General features: G+C 32.4%; 1 protein-coding gene across 8 annotated transcripts in view; it reads right to left on the bottom strand.

Annotated features, from left to right (window-relative positions):
• Positions 1 to 12,277, bottom strand: part of LOC116771070 (rap1 GTPase-activating protein 1) — a 134,367-nt gene that overhangs the window by 4,144 nt on the left and 117,946 nt on the right. For all 8 annotated transcript variants that reach the window (XM_061523119.1, XM_061523120.1, XM_061523116.1 and 5 more), the window contains 7 exons: positions 10,906 to 11,095; positions 8,821 to 9,005; positions 2,242 to 2,386; positions 1,859 to 2,134; positions 1,386 to 1,567; positions 1,194 to 1,291; positions 38 to 391 (listed from right to left, as the gene is read on the bottom strand). In XM_061523119.1, coding sequence (XP_061379103.1) covers positions 38 to 391; positions 1,194 to 1,291; positions 1,386 to 1,567; positions 1,859 to 2,134; positions 2,242 to 2,386; positions 8,821 to 9,005; positions 10,906 to 11,095 — 1,430 coding nt within the window. The remainder of the gene's footprint in view (positions 1 to 37; positions 392 to 1,193; positions 1,292 to 1,385; positions 1,568 to 1,858; positions 2,135 to 2,241; positions 2,387 to 8,820; positions 9,006 to 10,905; positions 11,096 to 12,277) is intronic.

Consider the following 12,277-nt stretch of genomic DNA (forward strand, 5'->3'; position numbering starts at 1 on the left):
TTTTTACAATGTTTTTTTTATTTCGGTCTCTACATACCTGACTTTAGAGATAATGACTTTCTTCACGGTGTCGAAGAGCTTTGAACCCGCTCCGCCCTCCTGTTTCGGCGTGCCTTCTGGTTGCGGAGACACCGCACCTACTTCGTTCCTCGGACCAAGGAACTCAATAGTTTTCTCTTTCAATTTATCAGCTAACGATTGCAATAACGAAGTGCGGGTGCGCTGTTCAAGTTCGGCGAATTTTTCGGCTTTATAGCAAGCGTTCTCAGCGTTTATTAGCTTTGTGAGGAGGAATTCCTTGAGCTCTCGTCCCTTGCGGAATATTGGCGGCTGGGGGAGAGTCGGACCGAAGAATGGAACGTCCACACGAGCTGTGACGGCCACTTTGTACCTGAAAATATTAATATACATGGTTACGGCCTCAAAAGATTTATATTCAAACAATCCCATATTTAAATATTTAATATAATAAAGTTTCGAATGCTTTTAAACCTATAATAGCATTTTTATTAGCTACATATAGTCAACTGGCATTTAATTTGATATTATAAATACTATAACACATTTTATTCTATAAACAATTTGTAAATCCCAGAGTTAATATATTTTATAACAAAGACACAGATTGTCCTCTTTAATTAATGTGCCAGTGATTTAATTATGGACAGCATTTATAAATAACAAAACAGTTTCCTGGTAGCATCTGTATTAAGAAGTAAAATATTAAATTATTTGTCCTACAAACAGGTTGGTAGCCTCTAATTAAAACATCAAAGGGTTGTCATCTCGGAAAACCTTAAATTTGAGTTGTCATAAAAACTTTAATTACATAGTCACAATTCGTTAGCATATAAATTACAGAGACAATTTACATTCCCTTTTCCGCGCCATTTTCTCTCCGCTTCATGCAAATATTGAATAGCTTGTTGTGAAGTTACAAAAACTTTATGTTAAATAACTTGATTATAAAAATTAAGTGGATTTTAAAGTGATATTACATTTGTGATAGGCGTGCCTAGTAGCAAATGTAAAGTTAATCTAAATGTTTTCGTAAATTTATATATCCCTTGCCATGTATACTCACAAATTGGCACAATTCCAATAGAAGATACTACAGATATATACATTGAATAACAAGAAGAACAAATAATTCATATTAATTGTTTATATGAAAATAATATAGTTATACATACCTAGTCTCCCCATCAGCAGCCTCCACGGGCGTGACAACAATGAACGCATGCAGGAAGTGCGACGCAATCATGTCTGGGGTGAACGGAGTTGCTTTTTCCTGTAAAACACATTAATTATAGGGTTGCAACAAAATAGAATAATATTGTAATGATTGTTTAGTTTCTAGTAATTCAAAGACGAACGCCACAAACCTGAAAAACAATCGCCACAATATCGTTCCCGACGTGTCGTTTCCTCTGTAATTGTTGTGCGTCCCCAGCTGTGTGCGGCAGCAGCGGGGCCACGTGGAACATGATCTCTCTGTCATGGAACCGTTCGTAGACCGCCTCCGAGCCCGTATGACCGTTAAGGATGTCCAAACCACCGCGATAACCTGATCATTCAGTACCACCATCACCATGTGAATATTAACTATTTAAGGAAAGTACCGAAATTGAAAAGACGTGTTACGAATTTGAAAATGTTGAGGAATTTTGCAAGTTGTCAATATTAAAATAATTTAATATGTCACCGTCAATTAATTTATAGATTCAACTACAAAATCATTAACAACGATAAACAAAGACCGTAAATATAGATATATTAATGTGAAGAAGGAACAAAATAAACGTAACAAATCAAAGAGTCATCTTTTCTGGATGATTAACTTTCACATTCTAATTACCTTTGTGATCTCTCAACTGGATCTTCTGTCCAAGCATTTCTAAGAACTCGTCAAAAGCCGGTGAGGTTTCATTATTACCAAACAGTTCCTCCTCGGTTGTCTGACCGTATTTCTGATAAAGTACTCCGAATTTGAATGTATTCACGAGCACGTGTTCATCGTAAGCGGCAATCAGTGATGAGGCGTTGAGACACATGACTGCCATGAAATTGTCCACATTTATTTGTTCATTCAGCATTTTGGCCATTCGGAATGGTGATGGCATTTTCCCTGTATCTGTAGACCAAACAAAAAACCATTGTAGTTTGCAAACAAATAAAAACCTATTGTTAAATAAACTGTTGCGACACACGCAATTCTTTGTATATATTAATTACACTTACTTGGTATCGGAATTAGAGCGTGCATAGTCTCTGTTCTTAGCCGTAAAAGTATTCTAGTGTGATCCTGTCCAGCCATGTGTTCGTTTTTCAAGGACATAACCACCGGCCCCAGGTTCGCATCAAACCCAACCAAGTTGATGTGCTCCTAAAAATAAAACAAACAATGTAATTGGTAAATAGTTCCGCAACGGTTATAAAAGAAAGTAGTGAAAATTTTTAGCATTCGTTAATGAAATTGTATCTCATTAATGTCTTGTCCAATTATTTCTAGTACAATGCGTTTTATACGACGATATTATCGTTAGATTGCACGCAAAGTGATGTTAAAGCTTCTGGAACGTACTTTTCAATCATCACAATCCAACACACTATAAATCAGACGTGGTTTCTTAATACATGGCGTAAAAGGTCGTATAAGTCACGAAGATTTCCAACATTCAAAATAAAGGCATATTATAGTTTTGTTATTTATCATTTTATGATATCATTCAGTTTGAAAAAGGGTAGAAAAATAACAATTCTTTTAAATTAGAGGATATCGTGTAAGTTGAACGTTTTGTTCTTGTGAATTTCCTATTGTGTGATATTACTTGATATTTAATAATAACAATAAGCAATAATTAATGCTATTTATGGAGGTCAAAGGATAACAGTATGGAGCAATCAACATGTTTGTGGAGCGGACGACATATCCTTGTTTTAGTATTCTTTTATTTATGTATATTAATTCTAAGAACAAATACAATTAAACATAATTTTCCTGAAACAAAACAGGAAAAGTAATCAACTAAAACGGAATATTGAACGGCCTATCGCACCTATGAAAACAGGCGAAGGTTATACAAAATTAAATTTATATAAAATATTTGTCACGATATTGATATTTACATAAAAAATATTTATTTAATAATATTTATTTATCGAAGTCAGGAAAATTACAAGTCGTACTATGACTACGCAATCAGGAGTGAATCAGATATTGTATTAGTATGAATGATCTCATCCTATCCTGGTGATGTCTTACTTATATAGCCAATAAAGAAATGCCGCCTCAATTCTAAGATGTGGCGAAAGGAAAATAAATAAAACCTATTGTGAACAGGACATTATAAATTATTTATCAAGACAAAGTAAACAATCAAATTTTAACTTCAATTTCCATTCCACCACCATTGAATAAATAGCAAATTCTGTTAATAAACTCTTAAAAAGGTAGTAAAACTCACGTACAACAATTTTTATGAGGGTCATACTTAATTTTTAATGACATAAAATTTTTTACGCAGATTTAAAGCATTTTTAACCGTAATGTTTCAATTTTATAAGCAAAACTGTATAACTCCTCATAAAATAAAAAAAATACCATTTCGGCTCTAACAAAGCGTTTTTTTAAGCGATGTGACCATCGTATTGATCAAAACATAATTTCACCGGAGACAGGTGAAACGCCTCCAAGTAGCTACTGGATTTTCTCTTGTAAAAAGGGCTCAGATTTATTGATACCACAAAAAAACCTAAGCTGAAAATTTTTACTCGATTTTCTATTATATAAGTGAAGTCTTCGATTTACCACGAAGTTAGCGGGCAGTGCAAACAAAACTAGAATTTTTTGAAATTTCTAAAAGATATATCCAATCTCAAAATACACATGTTCACAATAAACAATAAGATTAAACAATTTTTGGTGCTAAATTAGGCATTTAAAGTTTGCTGGGGTCTATCTAAGCGAAATAAATAAAACGAGCCCTCGGAAATACATAGCTGCATTGACTTTTACAGTCTCATAATTGCCAAAGATCAGAACATAAACGAAACTTGTTCAATGATATAATATTACTATTGTCCAAATTAAATTTTAAAGAGCTGCCAGTACCTAGAGCTGATGAAGTGTGCTATTCTACATTTAGTTGTGAATACCGCTGCTCTTTATTATTTATGTATACACCTGTGCAATTTTTGCCCTAGTTTAAAGGATAAAGGGTAAAAATCTTGATAGAACACTATTCGTAAGCTTCATTCAGTACAAATTACTTAGTTTGTTGTGCCAACCCACAGAATAAATTTGAACTTTAGTAGGTACACAATGTCATATTTGGGCGTGGTATTTTTTTTACAATTAGGTAAGTGTTTTGGTTCTTTTTTATAGAATCAATAGTTATGTTAGTAAGACACTGATTTTTATGTAAAATTTTTGTACAATAGTTTTTTCACACTTTAAAGAAATTAAGTGAGTTTATATGAATTAGAATGACATCGAGGTTGTTGTGGAAGATATCATCATTTCTCACACCTTATCACGCCTTAAACAAATTTATGTAATTGCAACCTGAGAAAATCTTAACATTGTTGAATGCAAGAAATTATCAAAGTGGTCTATAAACATCAAAGTTATGAAATACGCAAAAGGAAGGATCGATAAATTTAAAATCTCCATTTCTTTTGATGTAGGTAAAAAAAAATAACTGATTCTGAAATTATATTCGCAAGATCTTTTGAATATTCATTTAATAAATTATGATATTTATATGAAACATATAAGTTATAATTTTTTGATGACTTTATATATCTTATATTACAAATGAGTACTCGTAAATTTATCTTAAGTATGTCACTAATTAAGAAAGAACAAGGTTTTTGCTATAAATTCCAATTGTTTTCGGTTCGTTGGTGTTTCCAGGGTCACACCGATAGTCCATAGACAATAAAATACCATGGGACTAGCTGTTAATTAGTTTCGTACATTGTTAGTACAACCTTGATAATGAAGGTAAATTTAAACAAGTATAAAATGGTAACGTTGTCTATCGATTAGTAAAGGGATATAAAAGAATCATTTACATATAAAGTAAGAATATTATTTTTTATATATTAATATAATAGGATATTGTAAGTCATTCAAATTGCAACTCAATAATGTATCCTGCGTCAATTTCTTGATAAGTAAATACTATACGTGACCAGATTGTGCAATGTCTGTAGAAGTGGATATATATGCCCTGCCAGGAACTCATTAGTGAATTTATGGAATAAATAAAACTATCCTGCATTAAACATCAAATTTTCCAAGTAAATACTTGAAGGAGAAACTTTAAAATACTGAAGAACTCCGGAACTATACCGTACCAGAACTTGTTAGGATATAATACACGTTTTCAATTCAAAGTTAGGACGCTTTATTCCTTCATTTGTTCAAATCACCATAAATGATTACTATACTACTAGAAAGTGCATACAAAGTTCTATTAAATATCACATAATAATCGCCAATAAGCAGACGCAAATGTGTCCATTTTGTCACTGCGTCATTTTGAGTTTTCAGAATTTATCACTGGTAATTTTTCATCATTTCAAAGACGCAAATTGAAAGCTAAAGACGGTAATTTAAGGGGCGAGGGGTTAATGTCCCTTTTGAACGGTGATGGATCACGTCATTGCCGATGGAATGTTCCGGATTTTTTGATCTTCAGTGATTGGAAATAATACTATCCTATAGAATGAAGACGAAAATTGTTCACAAAACGAAAAGTAGACTAGCAATGTTTTGTTTTAAAATTTAAATTACTTAAAATAGTATTTCGTGAATATGTGCTAGGAAGGTAGCTACTTAAACAACATGATTTATAAACCAACTAAAACTCATCAAAACTTAAGCAATTTTCTGCACAAACAACTTGCCTACTAATGAACATAAGATAGACAACATGTTACACGTTACATTTAATTTCAGTAACCGATAAATTAACAACAGTCTCAGATCTTAAGTCGACTACAATTAGTAATAATATTGCAATTATGTGGCTAGTTATGCTGCTTTCGTATCTCGAATATAGGTATAATGTAAATTTTACTCTTCACATTATTCTGCCAATCCTAAACATCAAGAACGAAGGGAAACTTAGTTCTTAACCATCCATCCATCCACTTATGCTTACAAACTTCATCGTTTATAATATTAGTAAAGTACGAAATTATTATTTATAAATTTAAAAATATTTATGCTTACCAATATATTTTTAATCTTTATAATATTTCATCTGTTTCACAGAAAATATATGGATCTGAAAGACATTTTCACATCTACTTCCCGTAGATTTATTCAATCGAAGTCGTACCAAAATGGCAATCATTTCTGAGGAACCATTGCTTTCTTCCAACAAATTGTTCTCGAACCAATTTTGCGTTATGAAAAGGAGCATTTGCTTATTACTCCTCCTCGTCTTTTGTCATTTGTGAGCATCTGTCTTTCGGGCCGATTTCAATGAATTTACGGTCAAATTTAACTTTTAACACCGCTTTGTTTAAAATATAATTTCTTTTCAAACAACAGGAAATGACATAATAAGGTCGATTGAAATTTTTACCAAAAAAAATATTATAGTTTTAAGTTATGAGTCTGCGAATCCATAAATTTTTTATAACCTTTTTATTAATATTTTATGGATTTTGCAGCTCAAAATTATTAACTGTCAACCTTCAGCTATTTGTGAAAAGATGAACGGACATTTTGGCCTGCTTTTTAATTGCAATAATCAACAGTCAATACAAGAAAATTGTAACATAATTATATTGATAGGAATAATGATTTCGTTCTCACTTCTTGTCACAGAAAACATATTCACTCATCAGTCTCCGTTCAAGAGATTAAATGTTACCTACTTGTTCGCCCAGTCCCAAACAGATGGCGAGCAGGCAATCATTTCTGAATTTTGCAACAGTCGAGAATTGTAAGTAAAATTAAAAAAATATTTTATTTCTCTGTTAATGAGAGTTGTAATATTTTTGTATATTTAAATTTGGAACAAGACTACATTAAATAAAACAAACGTTTAAATATTAGAATAGATGTGCAATGCAAAAAGTGCAGAACCATAGCTTGTTGTATTTCCCTTATAGCTTGGAAATACGAATTTTTGTATGAATATTTATGCATACATAAGAATCGTAGCCAAAACCTTTGATGCAAATCTTCAAGTAAACTAGCATTGAGTAGGTACATGCCCTAATGTTGTAATCTGTTCGATCTACATAGAACTTAGTTCGTTGAGCGTAAAGCAAGACCGTTCCGCGTAGCTGAACGCAGACTTTTCCCACTACCGCAAGTAATTTCTGTAATGAGTATGAGTAGACCCTAAGGGCATGCATGGTTGATTCGAATTTTAATTTAAATCGGTATATTAATTGCTTTTGTCTTGAATTTAAATTTTAAGCCTCACGTTCAACCATATGTGGTTATTTCCCATCCAAATTCCAATTAAACAAGCCCAATAAGTACTTACTAAAAATAATACTAATACCTAAATTTATAATCAAAACTTCAAAGTATAGTTTGAAAATGACTAGCGAAAGCATAGAAATTAAAAACTCTCAGATTGAAGATATCATAAGCAATCATTTGAATCTTGTACATCAAACCAGGTCATTAAGAAGATGTATGAAGCCACGAAAAAGAAGAAAAAGCACGCCTTGTGCGTGGGTATGGGAAAGTTCACACGTGCTTGTAACTGTTCGATGTCAACACGGCTTGTACTATAGCATTGGAAGCAACTATCAAAGATGTTGATAGTAAACATATGAACACTATTTTCTTCAAAGCACATATCATTCCGGTTATCTCGATTTGAGCGGAAGGCGTAAAAAAACACATAATTGCAGCAAGGAATTGATTTACAACTGCATCGCATGAGGTCTCCCGGAAGGCCAATACATAAAAGGCCAACGACACTACGACACTGGCGTGACATACGCACGTCCACGCTTTATGATGTCAAGGGGAACGTGATCAAGTGGGAATGTCTGTCATTTTTATCAATATTTAAATATACATAAGCCGAAACATCCACCGACCCAGTTGGCAACAGTACTCACTGCGCTCCGATCAGACAGTGCGGCGGGGCGCGCGAAATATCAAAACTTGCGTAATCCTCTTTATTTAAAATTGATACTCGAAGAAAATACTCGTGATATCAATTACGTGATTTAATTTAACTGATTTCTTTTTCAATTCAACTTTTAAATGTTATTATTACATGTAGTTTAAAATAAAATGGCCTTTTTTAAAGTCTTTACTTAGTAGACTACAATTTATCAATGTTTTCAAAAAAATTATTTTAACTTTTACCACCTGGACAACAGATTCAATAAGTAGATAAATAATGGATTCCATATTAATATTCATAGAACTTAGAACCGGCAAAAAAAGCGACAGTTCTATTATTTCCTTAACATCATTTTAATATTTCCTCGGTTGTCCTTTACGGAAGTAACTTGCAAAATGATCGTTTTTTTATATATAATCAATACATTTCAGTTACATTTATAGAACCTTTAAAGTAAATACTTCATTGCATTGATTCAAGTGAGGTCGACCAGGTTAACATTTACAATGATATAAAAATAAATATTGTCGTAAGAAGCAAATATAACACTATTTCAATATTTGGAATGAAATATTACGCTAAGTAAATTTCTTTTCACATGAGAAAATAGACGTTGTTACATTAGACGGTATTTGCATAAGTAATTTTTTAGGTATTGTTTCCTATGAAAAATGCCAAAGAAATTTTCATCTCATAAACCTACCTTGCCAAGGAAGAACCGCCTGTAGTACTTGGCAGTATCATCGGTGTCAATGTTGTGTCTTCGGGAGGATTGACGCGGGGTGCCGGGTTGGAGTCGAGATTCACTCTCATCGTCTGGAGAATTTTCCTCGACACCATCCACCCAATAACAGCCATTTGGAGGTTGCACTATAGTCGGTGGAGTACCTAAGAGCGAAAATGTATAGATATAATAAATATTTTAAGCCTACTGGTTTATATGTAAGATTATAAATTTGAAATAAAGTACGTTTTCTACCCTACGTAACGTGGTTCTTAGAATAATGTAATATTTCAAACACGATTGAAGTTCAAAACTATAAATTAAATGACCGTGACGAAACATCTAATTTCGAAAGAGGCTGCATTCTAGTCTAGACCGCTTTGTTAGAGAATATTTTTACAGGGCTTTCAGTACAATACTCCCGGGGATTCCCATTGTTCCCGACGCGGTGTAACATGCCTCGTCCGTTAGAATGTAAACTGTTGTAAACTCTAATATGAAGCGTTTGAAAGTAATATTTCCAGTTAATTGATAGGATATTTTTAAACAAAACTTTTAAACTATAAGTTAAACGCAAGGTGATAATTAATCCTGATTTTTAAAGGAATAACAGTTCCCTACACAAACAAAAATTTGTAAATAAAAAACCGTGCTTCAAGAATCAACATTAGCAAATGGTGATTAGTATGAGATGTCATCGTTAACTAAAACACGTACCCTTTGAAGATGATCTTTAAACAGCACATATTCGATTTATATTCTAATGCTAAAGACTATCAAACTATAAAACATAAATATAATAGTGCATAAAATTCGTTTAGCGTTACGAAGAGTATCCTACTAGGTACATTCTTAAACAGTGGAAATATACAAATAATAATATTAAAATTATTCGCTTATTATAAATGTAAATAAAAGTTTGATTTGAAATAAGAATATCGAAAAGACATCTTATTTTATTTTGGCGGTAAAAATAAATTAGTACTTTGATCATAATAAATAGTACCCATAATATTTTTTCTGAAGATTTATTCCGGCGAAACTAGAAGATACTTTTTTTAAGAAAAAAATAAATTATATAAAGGGTTACCCAAACGTGGTACAGGGCCGTACAAATAAAGCAGTCTGGACCCAACTCAGACCTCACGATCCCTATCTCATAAATATCATAAGAAATATACGACATTGCGGATTCCAAATGAAATCTACAAAATGTTTACAGTATTATCTATTCAATGCTTTCTGATTAATTAAATGTTATGTTTATATCATACAAAAATATAAGTCGTTTAATTTTCACGTTATTTTCCAACTTACATTTTGAAATGACAACCTTTTCCCAAGATATCTTGCTTCTAATTAAATTAATTTTATATCGAATAACATGAAGCTTCAGATTCTTGCTGGTGTAAATTCATCACAAGAACATTTCGACTCTAATTAATTAAAAACAAAAACTCTAAAAACATACTCATACTGAAATTCAATTAGCACTTTCTCCTTTATTCTTATAATGCGTTCGTTCTGGCAACAATTATGAAAGTTGTTGAACAATAGCTGTTTGAAACATTGAAGGAAGATATTTTGAAAGTGGAGATGATTTGAATGATTTGTAGATGTTTCACTATTCTGCGATATCGGATACAACTTAATCTGATTCTTACGAAACTAATGGTATATAACGACTAGCTTTTCTTAACTGATTCGTTTGCGATAATAAGATGATATAGTTTTATAGCATTATGTTCTATTTAAAGCATCTCATTGTTTTACAAACAAAAAAATATTTTACACCGCCTTAATATTTCTAGGTGAAAAGGTCGTTTAGATAGCTTCTAGACTAGATATATTAATAAAAATAAAATGTTCTTAAAATGTTTTAAACATTGAAATCAATTTCATTCGAATATAAAAATTCAGAATAATTGCCATCAAATTATATATTTTATATTTCGGTTCTTTAAAAATGTTAAAATATGTAATTTTTTCATTAAAGGCAAAAAAAATATTTAATTAAATTTAGATAAAAGGTTAGTTATTTATTATAGAAATAAATCGTCCTACCGGGCTTGGCCAATGTCTCTTCCAGCAGTAACCTGCTAGCTTGACAGGCCACTCGGCGTTGTGCTGCTACGGCTCCAGGAGACGATGGCGGCCCGTGGGCCAATCTGTAGTCAGTATAGTTTCTCTCCCCAGCATTGGACCCAGCGTTGGCTCCAACTGACACTGGTCGACGAGTGTCTGGTCGTGATACCTGGGAGGAAGAATAGGTAATTTCAAGATAAAAATAATGTTTTACCCCTACATTGCTTAATGAATGAATGGGAGCTAAATATTTTTTTAAATATACGTTATTTTACCAAACTACATATGTTATACGATAGCTTTCAATAGCACTAAATTAGTATAATGTTTAAGTAATGAATATCTTCTACGAAATAGTTCTTATTAATTGATTGCGAAGTCTTGAGAACATTATGGAGTGGTTCATTAATAATTAATTAGCTCAATCGACTTCCAATTGACATGGCTAACAAATGAAATGTAGATTTTAGCCTTGAATATTAAAGGCAGGTAAAGTTGAGATCCTAAAATAAACCCGCATTTTTCTTTTGGACACCATTGTTTGTTGTTGATGGTAGAAAAATTGCATGCAAAATCGGTAACATGGGTAGGCGTGATGTTATTGACCCACTACCGTGGGACCCTATTCTTGTGGTAACTGTAACAGCGAGCAAATCGTTTTGAGGTACTGCTATTTACTCTAATTTAAAGCCAGTTACGATTCTTCACACCATCAATTCGAACGCGAGAAAATCTTGAACAATCAAAATGTTCCATTCAGAGGGTTACAAAAATACGACGTCCACGATAAAAATCAACCTGCAACTTTATACTATATCAATTGGAAGTAAAATAGACCGACCATAAATCTGTGGTCGGACTATAAACACCATCAAAAGTTTAATATTGGAAGCCGACGGAAGCATTAGTTGAAGCGTTGACAGCAACTCGAAACAAGTAGCGTGGAAAATGTTGAGCGTTTTCACTTTGATCAAATTAATCTTACGTCACGAACCAAATGTTTCCTTCAGTCGCGGGACCGCTGAAGTGTTATATTTAAACCTATTTTTACTTAGTGCATCTATTCCAGCTTATACATGATAAATGAAGCTTGTATTGATGATCTTTATTTTATTATATACCTCTCAGATTGGTGGCTATAATAAAAAGAAGTGCAGTTCCGTGACGCACGTTCCAAAATACATAAGTTTTAATTTAATACAATTAAATCTTATAAATTGTGTCATATTGGATGATAGTTTATACATCGAATGGCACAGAAACAGCCGCAACGCAGCCGTAGAATATATTTTTATATTGAGAATGCTTTGATGCTGGGCTGCTTTAAATATGTTTATAATTAGATTTTCTA

Source organism: Danaus plexippus, chromosome 17 (genome assembly GCF_018135715.1).
Source record: "Danaus plexippus chromosome 17, MEX_DaPlex, whole genome shotgun sequence".
NCBI lineage: Eukaryota > Metazoa > Arthropoda > Insecta > Lepidoptera > Nymphalidae > Danaus > Danaus plexippus.